Below are 16,275 nucleotides of genomic sequence, written 5' to 3' on the forward strand. Positions count from 1 at the left end.
TTTATCACTGAGCATCCCTCATGCCTCCTAAGCATGGGAGGAGGCCCTGAAGACATTATGGAGTACTTTTCTGTCTTTTGTCTCTGAATTATTTGCTGCCACATTTTTGTCAGACATCACTGCTCCTGTGCTGGGACTGGAAAGGTATGTTTGCAGTTCAGGTAGAGGCCAGTCATGTGCATTTTCAGGGTTGTGATATCTCTGTAATTAACTCCTGAGGGCATAAGACTTAGTGGTCAGTTTATAGACAGCCTATGGATCTGATAGCTGCTAATCTCATTAATCCTTGAATTTAGCTTGATTTATACCTCATTTGTCTCCCCTAGTTTATAGTGATATATTACTCAACTTCAAGAAAGAACAATAAGAAAGTGATAATGAAGATTTTTTTCTCAGGCCTCAAACTGTCTGCAGAGAATGGAGGATTTGGCACTCATTTCTATTGCACTATTAGACAAATGAAAATAGTCATTGGTTAGTGATAAAATATTTCTATTTTCAATCTCTCCTTAGGCTAACTCTGTGTCATATCTTTCTTTTCTGAATAGCTTTGCTTCATAAATTTTATGAATGCAAACACATATGTAGTAATACGTTTCTAGAGACTTTAATATACGTGAAAATTTGGCTCTCCTCCAAAAACCCATACAGGGTTCAGTACTGCCTTAATACCAGGTCTAATTCATTCCTGGCAGGAGCAGTTTGATGGTACACAGAAATTAAGGGTGAAGGCTGTCCTTAGATTTGGTGAACTGTAGCTATATCACTGTAGGGGTGTGTGTAATTAAGCTGGTGCAACCTCTAAATTAATTTGATGGAGCCATGGCATTAAAATATGTTTAAAAATATAATGACTGTTTTCAAAATGTAAGAAATTACATTGCAGTAGTCTAGCTATTGCCCACACAAAATAGTAGGGCTAATCTAGATTGGTATTTAAGGTACAAAACTGTATAGCTCCACCTCATACCCTTACTTCTGTTGCTGTGCTCAATATGGTATTGGAAAACTTTACTGTCACTTATGTGTACAAATTAATACTTCCACAGCATGACAGGCAATATGTTATAAGATTGATAAAATCCACACAGACAACTTTCTTGTTGTCAACTGTAAGTAGCTTGCTAAGGACAAGAGACCAGAAAATTTATGTGGTGGGTTGACCCAGGCTGGGTACCAGGTGCCCACCAAAGCTGCTCTGTCACTGCCCTTCTCAGCTGGGTAAGGGAGAGAAAATATAATGAAAGGCTTGTGTGTCAAAATCAGGGCAGGGAGAGATCACTCAGCAATTACTGTTATGGGCAAAATGCACTCAGCTAGGGGAAATTAGCTTAATATATTACCAATCAAACCAGAGTAGGATAACAGGAAATAAAAACTAAATCTTAAAACACCTTCCCCCCCTCCTCTCCTTTCTTCCCCACCTTCACTCCTGATTTTCTCTATCTCCTCCCCAGTCAGTGGCACAGGGGGATGGGGAATTTGGGGTTTGGTTGGTTTATCACACATTTTCTCTGCTGCCCCTTCCTTCTCAAGGGAGAACTGCTCACACTCTTCCCTTGCTCCAGCATGGGGTCTGTCCCATGGAAGTCAGTTCCTTTAGAACTCATCCAACACGAGTCCTTCCCACTGGCTGCAGGGGAATCTCAGCTCCAGAGCTTGGAGCACCTCCTCCCCTTCCTTTTCCACTGACCTTGGTGTCTGCTGCATTGTTTCTCTCACATATTCCTCCCTTCTGATTGCTCTTGCACAGTCTTTTCCCTCTTCTTACATCTGTTATCCCAGAGGTGCTGCCCCCAATGTGGATGGGTCCACCTTGGACCTAGCTGGAATGGGCTCCATCAGACCTGGGGGAAACTTCAGCAGCTTCTCCCTGTAGCAACCAAAACTTTGCCATGCAAACCAAGTAAAATTTAATTTCATTAATTAAAATCAAATGCTTCAATGCAGAAAGCAACTTATTTTGCTACTTTTTACCTAATTTTCCCTCCTCATCCCAGAAATAACCAGGTGGATGTCATGTGACAACCCCAAAAATGTACTGTCGATGGCTAAATTGAATTTCTGTGGAGATACATTAATCAGAAGCTGGCTCTCAGACAGATGGGAGTAGGGGAGTTTAGACTGAAAATGGATAAAATAAGAACAGAGAGAATCAAGAAGAAAAATACTGGCATTAAAAAGAAAAATTAGATAAATAACCCTAGTAAATGTGATTTTAAAAACTAATGCAAGATATTGGGTTAGCAGTTAACATGGAAGAAATAGAGGAAATTAGAGGAAAAGAATTTCAAATGATGAGCATTTGATGTGAGTTCAGCAGGTCTCAGATAAGCAGTGATCAGACAAGTCTGAACACAGACCCACATTCCATCACACAGGAGCCACCGTTGGACTTCTGTCATCAGGCAGCAGCTGTGCCTGGATAAATGAACACTTGTTCTGCTTTGCAGGCAGCCCTGTCCCTATCAGCCTGTGGAGATTAAGCCCCCTGAACCTTGGAGAAGGAGCTGAAGAGCTTGTGTTAGCCCTGGAGAGAGAGTTTTGCCAAATTTGTCTGCTGCTCTCATTTCTCACTCCAGAATACAGTGCAGGTTATCAAAGATGGCTCTTGCAAACACACATAGGAACAATTTAGAGGGCATTCACAAAAGCTAAATTTAGCCTCAGAAGGTTTTTCTCCCCCTGCTTCCTGTAGAATCAAGAGGAAGCATTTCCTCTGGAGCAACTCTGAGCACCCACAATGAACTCCCTTTGAGACACAGAAGAGGATTTTTCTACTCTCCACTGACTGCAGAAAGATCCTAAGGCAAATAAACTCCTTAGGCTAAAGATGGCCTTTGCATTTATCCTCCTGTGCAGCCTGGTTTAAGAAGCAGGAGCAGTGAATCAGTCACTAACAGATTTTGAGTCAGTTCTAGGATTTTCAAGGCTCACAGAAAGCCACAGCTCCTCCACTGACTTTAAACACTCCAGGGCACCGTGTATGTACAGCAACTGGAAATCTGTAAGGATTGCTACTCTACCAATAAATAACATACTGCAGGGCTGACATATATTCAGAACACAAGTAACAGCAGTAGGACATAATTCAGGGCACAACATGGTTTAATTAAAATGCTTGTGGATGCTGTTAAAGAAACAGTGCTACAGACAAATGCTCATTTTATTGTTTATTTCCTTACCCTACTTTCTTTATCTAATCTGCCTGTATATTGGTGCAAAGTTGACATGCATTCCTACCAGAGCAAACCCATGGAAAATACAGCTCTTCATTGATGTTTTTAATGTGAAATTATTTCTTGTGAAATTTTGTGACATTTTAATTTTGGATCGCAATTTAAAGTGATATTTACAGTTTAATTGTGGATATTGCATTGGGTCTGTGTAGCAAGCTTCTGGTAGCCAGGAGGGGACAGGAGTGGCTTAAGAGAGCAGCTGCTGGAAGCCTCCCCCATGTTCAACAGAGCCAAAGTCAGCCAACTCCAAGTCAGACCCACTGCTGGCCAAGGCCAGGCCAACCAGAAAGTGCAGTAATGCGTCTGTGATAACATATTTAAGAAGGGAAAAAAAAGTTACTGTGCAGAAATAATTGCAGATAGAGAAGGGAGGACTGAGAATATGTGAGAGAAACACTCTGCAGACACCAAGGTCAGTGCAGGAGGAGGGGCAGGAGGCGCTGCAGGTGCCAAAGCAGATTCGCCTACAGCTCGTAGTGCAGACCATGGCAAGGCAGATTGTCCCTCAGAAGCCCAAGAAAATCCTCAGGGAAGAAGAGACCAGCCTGCAGCTCATGGAGAGCCATGCCAGAGCACAGGGATGCCCTAAAGAACACTGTGAATCCGTGGAAAGCCCATGCTGGAGCAGGTTCCTGGGAGGCACTTGCAGACCTGTGGAGAGAGGAGCCCACGCTGGAGGAGGTTTGTTGGCAGGGATTGTGACCCCATGGGGACCCAGGCCGGAGCAGACTGGTCCTGAGGGACTGCATGGGACAGTGCCCACTCTGGAGCAGTTCATGGAGATCTGTAGCCTGTGGGAAGGACTCACACTGGGGAAGTCTGTGGGTCTGTGGAGAAGTCTGTGTCTCCTGTGACAGGAACCCCATTGCTGGAGCAGGGGAAGGACTCTTCTCCCTGAGCAGCAGCAGAAGCAATCTGTGATGAACTGCCCATATCCCCATTCCTGATCTCCCTACACCACTGGTTGGGGAGGGGGTGCAGCCCAAAATTAGGGTAGGGTGGGGTGGGGGAAGGCGTTTTTAAGATTTGTTTTGCTTCTCATTATCTCACTCTGATTTTGGTTGGTAGTAAATTCAATTCCTTTCTATAAGTCAGTTCCATTTTGCCCATGACAGTCACTGCTGAGTGATCTCTCCCTGCCCTTAGATCTAGCCACAAGCTTTTCTGTACATTTTCTCTCCCCTGTCCAGCTGAGGAGAGCAGTGACAGAGCAGCGTTGGTGGGCACATGGCATCCAGGCTGGGTCAATGCAAAACATGCATATAAATAATCATGGACCTGAAAAACAGTATGAGAGCTTCTAGTAAGTGACTGAATCAAATGAAAGAAATTTAAGATTAGTCTCACTACTCATCCAGTCTCTGAGCTAAGGAGTGCGAATGCCTTGGTGTTCCTGCTCTCACTGATTTAACACAACCTTCCTGGTGTTTCCTTAGTGGTTAACTGACTGTGTTCATGGTAGCAGTGGGAGATGATGCAATGGTGTCAGTCCTGTGTTGCCACATCACCTCAGTCACAGCAGATTGTGGTGGTACAAAAGCAGTGGCATCAACCTAGATCCCATCTTCTGTGCTAATGCAAAATGCTTATAGCGCTACAGTTATAGGAAAATGAGATCATGAGGTGACACTGAGGAACTAATTACTTAGACTTTCTTCATTATCTTTATTAATGTTCATTCTTCTTGGCCAGCTGAAGAGTTTTGGTTATCCAGTGAAAGGGTGTAGTATTATGAGGAAAATCTCATTCACAGGATCAGTTGAGAGAGTTCCAGAAAAGGCTTTGTGGAAAGGGGAAGGGCAGTAGGGGGAACATGAGAGGATAGTGTAATGAAAAGCCAGCAGAAATGTGTCTTGTTCCAATGAAAATGGGAAACACTGAAGAGAGAATGGGTCACTGTGGGCTATTTAAACAAGTAAAACTAAAATGTGAACTGTGCTAGAAACAGAAAACTGGAGGGTCACCAAAACAGGGTTTTACATTCCAAGTTTAGTACACAGGAGAAAAACAGGGACAGCATGAGGATACACTGAAACAGCTGCCAAGAGGTTAAAAATAATAGGGAAAGACTGTGTTATAAGTCTTGAAGGCACAATAACACGAAATTACTTGACTAAGAAAATATTAATTGCAATTAATTTGTAATAAGAAGATAAATTTTGAGACCAGTTCTTATTCTCCCTAAGACTAATTGGACTTTTGCCATGAAGTTTATTGGGAAGGAGATTAAACTTTAAATAATGGCTTGCTTAAGAAATCATTGATGTAATTATGAACTGCTGGGAAAAAGTAACTAAGAAATACATAATGAAATATCATCACTTGAACAAATGCATCTGAGGTGTCCCTTCAGATATTTAAAGAACTGATGGAACAGCTAGTTGCTAAAAAACCCCACAGAGAATTGAGGAAATATCAGGAGACTAATAAAGTGTCAGCATGCCAGAAGTCTTTAAAAACTGAATTAAGAGTAACTATGGAAACTATTGTCCTATGGGCATGGCTCCAAATTGAAACAAATACTATAAATAGTGAAGCTGAAGGGGGCAATGTATTTACATGGAGGTGAATAGTGTAATGAGACCCTGCTATGGCCCAGGTGTACTGCAGCAAACCAAGGCAGGCCAATTAGAATATTTATCGTCCACATCTTTTACAATGAAGCCAGAAGATAAGCAGAGGACAGAACAGCATCAAGAATTTACAAAGACATTTGATGCTGTGCCACATAATGTCTTAAGGAAATTACTGAAACAAGTCAGCTGGGGCTAACATTCACTTAAAGGTATCAAAGCTGGCCACTGAACTGCAGACAGAAACTAAATTTGAATAGCAGTCAGCATGGTCAAGGATAAGCAGACAGTAGTATCCTTTAAAGGTCAAGATATGGTCCCATGTCTGGAGGATAAGGCATTAATTAAATGTGAAAGTGGTTACAAAAGTTGGAAGACTGATTTACAGCACAGAGGAGAGAGGTTCAGATTGTTCTCTAAGGTTACTCTGGATCTCATAAAGGGAGGCTAAACTTAAAATGAAATTAATAAGTAATAATGCTAAGCATTAACAGCACTTTGTGCCCATTAAGGGACAAATAAATTTTATGAACTACAAATACTTTTTTTTTGCTTATGAAAGAATTTGTTTTTCTTAGATGCTTATTCAGACTGTATAATCAGAAAACTCAAATTCAGAAAGCAGCATTAATAAAATGATAATTTGCTTGATATCTTTCTTGTTCAGAGAGGAACATTCCCTTTAGATTGTTTGTATTGCTTAGATTAGGTTGAGATTTGCACACCCAACTGGTACCATCAGAGGGCTCCATACTCTGAAGTTTTCCTCATGAATGAGGACGGTGTGGCAGTAGTAGGTGGTAAGGAATGAAGGGTTGCATAGCAGGGCAGTTCTGTGATTGTCCTGGGTCAGACCCAGGACTTAGCCAGGATACTGCAGTCCCTTTAGCAGTGGCTGAAAATGGGTATTTACAGAAGATGAAAGGCGTGACAAGCACGTATTACAGTCTTCAGTAACTCTTCTCTGGACTCTACTGGTTTTCAGCTTAGGGCTCAGTCACTTGTGGTTGTAGTAACTCTAAATGATTCCTTTTGCATGAACTTTTCCAGCCTTCCCTTGAATGAACAAAAATTTCTAGCACTGGCACTGTCCTTTAGTCTTACAACCATAACATTCATTGCAGGAAGTACCACATCCTTTTGTTTGCTCTGAAGCTGCTGCTATTAACTGCAATTGACACCCTCTATCTCCTGTACTGGGAGACTTGGCAGAGTCAGACTCTGGCCATCCCATTTGTGCCACTTGTGCTTTGGTAAATTTCTATCTTATATGCCCTTGGTTGTCTTTTTCATGGACTGATTACCTTTTTCTGCAAATTGTAGACTGGTTTTGCCTACACTGAAGCCATTTTTCCAGATTCATGAGTAGGTTCCCTGGGACCAGAAGTCACAAGATTGCCTCAGCGTTGTATCTTTGATGTTTCAAAGTATGCTTTATGGCCTTGCAAGAGAAGCCTGAATGCATGAACTGAATTCAGTTGCTGCAATGAAGCCCTCTGAACAGGGAAGGAGAGATGTATGAGCCACTGCATGCACCTCACTGTAGAGTTCCCAGAAGCTGTGGGGTTTCCCAGCATCTCAAACAATGCTGAAGCAGAAAACAGCAGGCAGAGACATTTCCAGGAGAGCTGGAGCCTCACTGCTGGACTTGGTGTCAGGGTGCCTGGCTGTGCTGCTACCTTTGCAGAAAGAGGGAGAGAGACTCACTCTGGAGCTAAGAACAAATGCTGCTCCTATGCCTTGGATTTTCCTGGAGTATAAAAGGGACCTCTGCCATCATCCTCCTTGTTTCAGCACTTGTGGAGGTTCTTGCTTTGTTATCTGAGAAAAAACAAAGAGGTTCCTGGTTAGATACTGTACCCAGTGCTCTAAATTGTCATACACGAATGTCTGTCTGAGCAGGATGAGGTGTCACACTGCACATTAACTCTATGGAGTCATGGCTTTCACTTAGGGTCTTCAGTTTTGGGGTGGGTGTTTTGTCTTTCTGTCACCAGTCTGTGGATTTTACTTCAGTTCTATGGTGGTTCAATAATATTTTGCACACAAAATATCCTTTTTCACGTGTGTGCCTTTGCACACTTGAAACAGTTGATATGTCTATTAAAGACAGAGAATGACTGTGAAATGGCAAAGAATTTATTTCCATGAAACTTCAGGGATTAGTTCCTAAGTTTAGCCAATGCATCTTTTAGGACTGATCCTTAATACTGATTTTCATCCTTCTTTCTATTTGTCCTTTATTATTTTGCTTTTCTTATCAAAAGTGACATATAATTAGGAGGAAAATAATCTCAAAATGCTGTCTTCAATTCCTCCCTGTTTCTTCTTTCCTGAAAACCATGTCTGTAGCCTTTTTGCCTTCTGCTTGCACAGTCCACTGAGCAATAACACAAGTCATTTTTTATTCCCAAGTGGGAAGGCAGAGCTGGAACTCTGAGTCTTGCTGAGGTCTGAGAAAGGGGGTTTCTTTTATAACTTGCAGATAAAAACCTGCTACAATGAAATACAAAAGAGTTTTCAAATAGTGAGAATGGGGTTGCCCAGCTCTGTGCTGTGCTCTGCTGCTAATGCACAGCAATTTTCCCAAAACAGAGTGCAACACAGGTGGGGCTGAACTTTGTAATTGTGTAGGGGGGGAGGAAAGGAATACACAGGAATCCCTTTTCCCCTTGTTTTTATGGCATGAATGAGGTTGTGCCTTTTAGGAAAGAAGCCACACACCTCTCCAGCTGGCTGGCAGCCTCTCTGCCTTTCTGCTGTAGAGTGTAGCCCTGCAGCAAGATCTTGCTGACCTACCTGGGGCACTGTGAATGCCAGGCTGAGGCAGGAGAGCTGAGATTGTTGGACCTTGCCAGGCAAGAGCTGTGTGTCACAGCTCACGTTTCTGGGTGTGTGCATCACGCTAGAAAATGCTGCTTTGCTCTCCTTGTGTGAGGTTACTGTAATAACAGACAGTTGTTGTTGAGCTACAGAAGTTGGTAAGATTCTGTTTATCTAAAGGTTGGAAGTCTGAGAGGTTGCTTTTGTGGTAAATTCTTTGCAAGCTTTTGCAGTTCTAAGCACATGAACCTCTGCTGTCGCTAACGTTGTGCTGCCATTGGCAGACTTTCCATTACATAATGTTGACCCATATTTGTGATATGTGACATTTTTTGCTAAACACTGTCAGGGATAATCTGTCACAGAATAAACTTTCTGATTATATGCTGAGACTGTCATCCTTTAGCACAAACATAACTTGTGCCTCAGACAATGATAATCCTTGTTAAGATAAGCAGAGTATAGTTCTCTCAGGTGAAAAAAACACCATGAGAGCATTGTGTGCTCTGAGACTGAAATACCTGGGACTCAATTCATTGCCAAGTGATTGCATGGAATCACATCTGGGAGGAATTTGAGCTTTAAAAAATGTTGATCCCTTGCCCAGGTGATGGGAGTGGTGATAGGCTGAAGGAAGCATGCAGCCTGAAGTGTGACTCTGCAAAATACTGTCTCAGGCAAGTCTAGCTTTAGAATAGCAGAGCTATGGGAAAGGTTTCTCTGCTCTACACTTACACTGAGGTCTGCTGCTAGTTGGAGAGTTAATCAGTCTTTTCTTAAAAAAAAATTGTAATGGTGTGGAGAAAGAAATAGATAAAGCCTAGACAGGGGTTATTGCTACAAGGTAGCTGAGAAATGAGAGGCCTCTGGGGAATGGGAACACCCCCAAAGCTGTCTGCTTTCAAAGAGCTATGCAAAATCCATCCATTCTTAAAACCCTGATTTCAGTTGCATAGAATAAGAAGTAGAGGAGAGAAAGGTGTATAAAATAGAGGCAGAGAGAATAAATTGGGAATTCTCTCAGTATTCAAGAGCAGTGTCTGTTTCAAATGGACTTTATATAATGTTATAGCAAAGTAACAAGATTGTGTGAGCTGCTGAAGTGTCTGCCACATTGTGGAAGGGAATGAATGTGGAACATAAGGCTGAGAGACTAAATACACCATCTTCAGGGAAAGAAATCTTCCAGCCTTACGTAGGAGATGCCTGTGTGCTAAGAACAGTTGCAACATCAAGGAGAAAGGTTTTGATTCAGCACAGGGAATTAATGCTTGTCAGAGACAAAATTAAAACCTGATGAATGCAGTCTCGCCCACTTTAATTTTTTCTCTTTCTGATTCTAAATTTGTCCTCATTCTGTCTGTGCATTCATTCATATATTCCTCTCCCTTCCCACCTCCCCATTGACTCACACTCTCCCTTCCTGTTATTACTTCCTTTACATTTTCTCTTCCTTTAGGTTCCCTTCCCACTCATTCCATTTCTCCTCTGCCTGACCCCTCTGCACACATTTTACATCATGATGAAAAACATCAGAGAAATAAAGAGCAGGGAGAAAAAAAAAAAAGATAAACAAGAAAGAATGGAGGGTGGGGGGCTGTAAAGAGTACATGGTCCCTGAAGGGTGCTCAGCATTGCTCTTTCTCCCCAGGATGTACTACAGATTTTTGAAGGTGTTAGAGGAATCCAGGCTCCTAAAAACTATTTCTTGCTTCTAGGCTACAGCACTTGCCTTGTGAAAGGCAACAGCAGAGTTAATTTTCTGAGATTAGTGTCCCTGGAAACCATCATAAAGAATGGAAGGATCCCAAAGTCCAGTGTTAGGGGGATGACAGACATCCAGCTGTGCATGGGGCTTGCTACTGTGCCAGATCAGTGAGGGAGGACACTGGGTGGTCTTGGGACTGCAAAAAGGGAAATGGGAGCTTTAGGGACTCTCTGGACTTGCTGTCATGCAATGCTGACCAAGAAACATCACAGCCTCAGTCTTGGTGGGAGCCTGCATGAAATGAACTGCTGTTTCTCAAAGCAACCAGTGTTGATATCTCATGATCAATGGCTAAACAGTGTCAGTTTCATTTTGGTGAAACAACAAACCAGTGCCAGGAATGCTTGTTGTAATGCGTGGTAGGAAATGGGCTCAAACCACTTTGTCTAGAAACTGGTGATCCCACCCCAGCATGCTGAGCTTGATCCCAAAGTCAGTCCATAACCTGGAGAAAGCAGTGCACTGCTGCAGCCTGGGGCCCAGAGGCTGCTCCTTTGCCCAGCCTGCAGGCCTGTGGTGGGGAGGGAGCTGAGCTGTCACACCTGATGATGGCTCAGTGCTTCACAAGTTGAATTTATTATCCTATTCCTTTTTAAATTTTCTCTTTTTCTGGCCCCATTCTTGTTTGAAAGTGGAAACTGATAAATAAGTACTTTTCAAAAAGCCTTGATAGGAATGGCACCAATACCATGTGGACTATTTCTCCTTCCCACAAAAAGGGCAGGTAGGAAGTGTGCAGGGCAGATAGCAAGAAATGGCTCATTCCCATACCCTCTCTTGTAATCAATAACCTTCTGCCAGCTTTTCTAGGTTTTAGATTGATAAACATTTCTTTCTCATATTTAGAAAGGCTAATATTTATTTCTGCAAATTCTTACATAATCAGGAAGGATCAGAGTGGACGGCAGACCCTTGCAGTTGGGTATGATTGCACAGCGCGGTCATGGTGAGCTGTGCGCTTAGGGAACGGGAAGTCGCTAACTGTGGCTTGGGGATGGTTTTGCCTTGGGGACTCTGTCGGGTTATGGAGTAACCTCGAAACAAGCCACGCCGCGGCGGTGGGCAGGTGGGCCTGCTGGAAGCCGGACCGGCCGTTCGCAGGGCCTGACTCGGAGGTGTTGGACTCGCCGGGAGCTTCCCGTGGAAGCGCGGCTGCGGTTACATAAGGAGCGGAGGGGGAAGGGACGGCTCCGAGGCGGCGGCCGCGGCCCCTTTAAACGCGGATCCCGGGGCGCGCCGGCCGCCCGCCTCGCTGCTGCCCCCTCCCCGGCTCGCTGCGGTGACAAATCCGCTCCTCGCCCGCCTCCTCCGCCGAGCGCTCGCAGCCGAGCCGGGCGGCGCCGGGAAGCGCTGCCGCGCGGCTCTGCACCGGAGCCGGCCAGCCCCAGCCCCCGGCCAAGCCACAGCAGGCAGCGGCGAGGGGCGCGATGGAGGCTCCGCGCCTGGCGCACACCATGAGCAGCCCCACGAGCCCCTGCGAGGAGGTGATCAAGAACCTCAGCCTGGAGGCGATTCAGCTCTGCGATAGGGACGGTAAGCCCGGGCTCGGCGCGGCTAATCCCTGCAGACGTAAGATGCTGCTGCCCTCATGGATGCTAATGCAAATTAATCCGCGCGTCGTATGGTCCTTTGTTATCCCCCATGAATTTGTAGGTGCAAGTGTTCCCCACCCCTCCCGCCGCTGCCGCCACCCTCCTGCCATTGAGAACAAAAGAAGAGGAGAAGGTTGCACCTTGCTGGAGGGAAGGGAGGGAAAACCACCGCTCCCTAAACCGTGCCTGGCGTTGCGGCGCGATTACCCCGGGCAAGCCTGATGCACAGCCCTGCCCCTGCCAGGAATGGACGCTGGGGCTTGTTCTGGGAGAGGCAGCAACGGGAGCCAGAGCCCGAGCTGCGGAGAGTCCGGAGCTAGGACGGGGTAGCGGCCCTGGTGGGGTTTTATTGCCCGGGGTCTCCAAAGTCCTTTGTATTCCAGGGCAATTCCCGTGTTTCAGGTAGACGGGCGGATATGCCGGCTGCCGTGGGCAAGCGGCCAGACTTGTTGCCGGTCCCTCGTGAGAGCCATGAGGCTGCGAGCGGACCGAGCCTGGGGCTCGCAAGATGGGGCACGGGGGGAGACCGAGCGGGAGGCGGTTCAGCACCGCGGATAGCACCACGCCGACCGGCCCGGGCGCGCCGAGCCCTGAGCCCCGAGCCTTGAGCCGAGCCCCGAGCCCTGAGCCCCGAGACCCGAGCCCTGAGCCCCGAACCCCGAGCCCTGAGCCGAGCCCCGAGCCCTGAACCCCGAGCCGAGCCGCGCTCCCGCCGCGCCGCGCCTGCCGCCCGCACCGCCGCGGGAGACCGCAGTGCCCTGGGGACAGCGGCTGTCAGTCCGGCCGCCCGTCTGTTCCCCGGCAGGCAGGCGAAGTTTGGTTCCACAGTAGCAGGGGCAGATGTTAAAGGTTGTCTGTGTTGAAGCAAGCAGATAAATGTCAGGTGGTGACGGGGGACAGCCAAAACAAGTGTACGTGCTCGAAGCGACGCTGACGGCTGACTAGGGGAGAAGAGAGACATGTCGTTTGTACCCAACTGTGACTGACAAAACTAAACACACTCACTGGCTGTCAAACAATGAACTAATATTTTTTCGTAGAGTGGCATATCATTTTTTCTCATGTATGAGATAATTTCTATCTTGTCGTTTCACGTCGAATTATTAAAAATAACTTCTCATTCTTGGATGCAAAATGTGCTTTGGGTGTGGAATTTGTTACCTAGTAAATGTACCAAGGAATGGGGATACTGTATCAGTGACTGGTACGGCTGAATTAATGAAACTATTTCCTTGTGGTGAGCGTATTTTTGGAGGATAACTGTTAAAGCTGATGGCTATAGAGGGAGTCAGGCCAGTTTTCTCTGTTATTTTTTACAAATTGGGATTAAATACTTCACTTTTTTGACCTAGGTAGACTCTACCATTTAAGAACCTGAATTTTTGTAAGCTCTTATTTTTTCTTGTAATACTGGGGGGGGGGGGGGGAAGATAAGGCATTGAAAAGTCTCAGAGACTATTTTATCAGTATCAGTTTTTTATCAGTATTATTTTTATAGTTACATTAGAAATTCTTTGATTTTTTTCTTTTAATGTTGGAATTAAGATATGTGCACTTCCATCCATTCATGCCTTACTCACTGCCACAGGAAATTGAACTATGTTTATAGTAGTGGAGATTACACTGGGTTTTTCATTAAAACACTTTTTCACATAAGTTCCTTTTAATTAATAGTAGCTATAATTAGAAATAGATAAATTATGCAATCTTTCATATCTGTGTACCCTAAGTAATTGTAGTGAAGTAGTCCTTGTTAATCATGACAAACTCTATTTGGATCAACACACAATAGAAAAGGATTGCTTGATTCCTATGGATTAATGTCATACAGACCAGCAAATGGAAAAATGTAGTAGTTTTGTTTCAGTTCCTTTTTGGTTAGACTTCACTGGAAAACAACAACTTTGCTGTAGATGTGGCTTTACAAACTAACCTTCATCGAGCAAGCTGCCATCATGCAGGGCTGTTCCTCAATGCATGTCTGAATTTCCACAGGAGGTGCCTGTATTGGGGATGGCAGGGAGACAACTCAGTGCCTCAGTTGGCACAAGGCTGCTCTTGAGCATACTCCAATATTTCCTACAGGTGGCACTTATGCATCAAAAAGCTTGTTTTAATGGAAACACTAAACAAGGAAGCAAAGGTTAGAGCTTTCATCTTTGAGATTAGTGTACAAATGTACACACCATACATTTAGATCCCTGCACATGGGTACATTTGTATTGTAAATACTTTCACTTTATTTTAGAGTATCTTTGTTGAAAAGGGTGATGTTCTTAAGGTGATTGGCTTCATTGAGGTCCAACAAAGTCTTGTGATAAATAGCAATGTATTACACATAGTAAATTATAATTATGCTAGATTTTCACATTCTGAAAATGTCCTTGGTCTTTAAGCTGTACTAACTGGAAACACAGCCAGTGAAACCATAACGTTATACATCCAACTATGACAAATTCTGCAATGCACTTAGTTGGAATTGCAAGCACTGCTGCAGTAGAAACATAAGCAGTAATGGAAAATTTATGTAGCTAGCAAAATATTTTTCTTATTTTCTAAGACAAGAGGATTAATATTGAGATGTTTTATGTTCAGCAAACTGGGTTATACCTTCTGTGAAGGTTTATACAGGAGCCATGAATCTAGAAATTGGAGTAAGCAATTAATAATATCATGGCAGTTCATCTTTTTTTGGATTTTTTCTGGGTTTCTTTCAGTGTTGTTTTTTCAGGCATTGTCATCTTTCTCAACAAATCAAAGCAATTTAAAAACTTGCAAATGTTAAATAAGAGATAAGAAATATATGCACTTAGGATGTCTTTTTAGGTAAAAACTCCTGATAAGATTTGGTTCAAAGTGAATGCAACATTATAAAGCCAGTTATGAGCTTTTATTTTCAAAGGCATCTTGCATTATTTGCTCTTGTTCTTTTACATGGGTCCAATAGCACAGCTCAGTCTGATGCACAGTCTAACCTGTAGCTCCTCAGAACTCTTGAACTCGTTCTGTGTATAGGAAAAAGTGTAGCATTTGTTATCTTTCTTTGAACATTATTTGAACATTGTAGCCATACTTCTATAATCTTAGGCTAGGAATGAATGTTTAATCAGTGCTGAACATTCTGGTGACCTTTTTCTAAAATTTGTATTTACGCGGAGATTAAACCTTGAGTAGATGAAGGGATATCTTTTGTGTCATGAGCATGCCAATGCTATAGAAATATAGCTGATGTCAGAAAGTCTTGGGGAAAAGCAAGCTTGGATGTCAGCAGCTGAATGTCCCGAAGCTCCTCTGTGGCTGTGCTCCCCCTGCAGACCATGCACCGTGCCTGTGGGTCCCACCGGGCCGACAGCGGCGACACCATCATCCACTGCCCTGCCCTTCCTTGGCACATATAGAGGGAAAGCAGGAGACACCGACCCAAATGACACCTGTCAGAATGCAGAAAGGAGAGGAGCACAGAAGCAAACCTTCAAACAGAATGCTGGAACTTGGGGCACACAGATGAGGGAGTGAGGCAAGAAAACTGGCCCCGGAGGTGCTAACAGACAGCAGTGGCTGGTCAAGGGTGGAAGAACAGGAAAGACTTGCAAGATGGAGATCAGGTTAAATGGGAATTGAACAAAATAACCCAGAATGGGAGTGGGAAGTGAGGGATGTTCACTCAGATTAATTTGGAGAATGAGGAAGTAGAAGACAGGGTTACTGGGCAGTTTGAACCACGGAGCTCAGGAGTAAAAGAATGGAACTAGGACTTGCTGAGCAGAGACACTGGGACTGAAAGGACAGCCTTAGGAATGAAGAATAAGACTTTTGAAGTGGGACTGGGAAAGAAGAAGGAAGAGGGGCAGGAAGAAGTTCAAGGGACAGGGCAGAAGAGGCCATGCTTTGGTGTGACTGCCAGAGAAAGGTCAATGTGTATCAGCACATGACATCTTCCAAAGCCACACACGACCCCAAGATGACAAATTCTCCTTGTGCATTTGCCAACAGAGAGGGATGCCATGGAGTACTCAGAGTCAATGGCTGCTGCTCACTTCTGTGAGAGTAGGACTTTAAAAAAAAGGCTTTGAAGAGAACATCAAGCATGTTAAGTAATTTTCCTGTGCCTTAGTTTTCCATGTGTAAAATGGAAGCATACTGCTGCCTCCCCTCACAGCAATGTTTTCAAAATAAACTGATGAATGTTTGTTAATCAGACAGACGCTGTAGTAGCCTGGAAAACCCATGAGGTGCATGGAAAAACCCATGATGAAATTCATAATTTTGTCTTCAGAGAA

General features: G+C 44.2%; 1 protein-coding gene across 4 annotated transcripts in view; it reads left to right on the forward strand.

Annotated features, from left to right (window-relative positions):
- The window catches only part of PHYHIPL (phytanoyl-CoA 2-hydroxylase interacting protein like), a 54,796-nt gene that overhangs the window by 11,605 nt on the left and 26,916 nt on the right, over positions 1-16,275 (forward strand). The window contains exon 1 of one of the 4 annotated variants that reach the window (XM_066554369.1): positions 11,708-11,936. The exons of the other annotated variants lie outside the window; for them this stretch is intronic. Within the exon in view, the coding sequence (XP_066410466.1) occupies positions 11,831-11,936 (106 nt within the window). The 5' untranslated portion in view covers positions 11,708-11,830. Of the gene's footprint in view, positions 1-11,707; positions 11,937-16,275 lie in introns of those variants that run through there. 4 annotated transcript variants of the gene reach the window in all.

The sequence above is a fragment of the Molothrus aeneus genome, chromosome 8 (genome assembly GCF_037042795.1).
Source record: "Molothrus aeneus isolate 106 chromosome 8, BPBGC_Maene_1.0, whole genome shotgun sequence".
NCBI lineage: Eukaryota > Metazoa > Chordata > Aves > Passeriformes > Icteridae > Molothrus > Molothrus aeneus.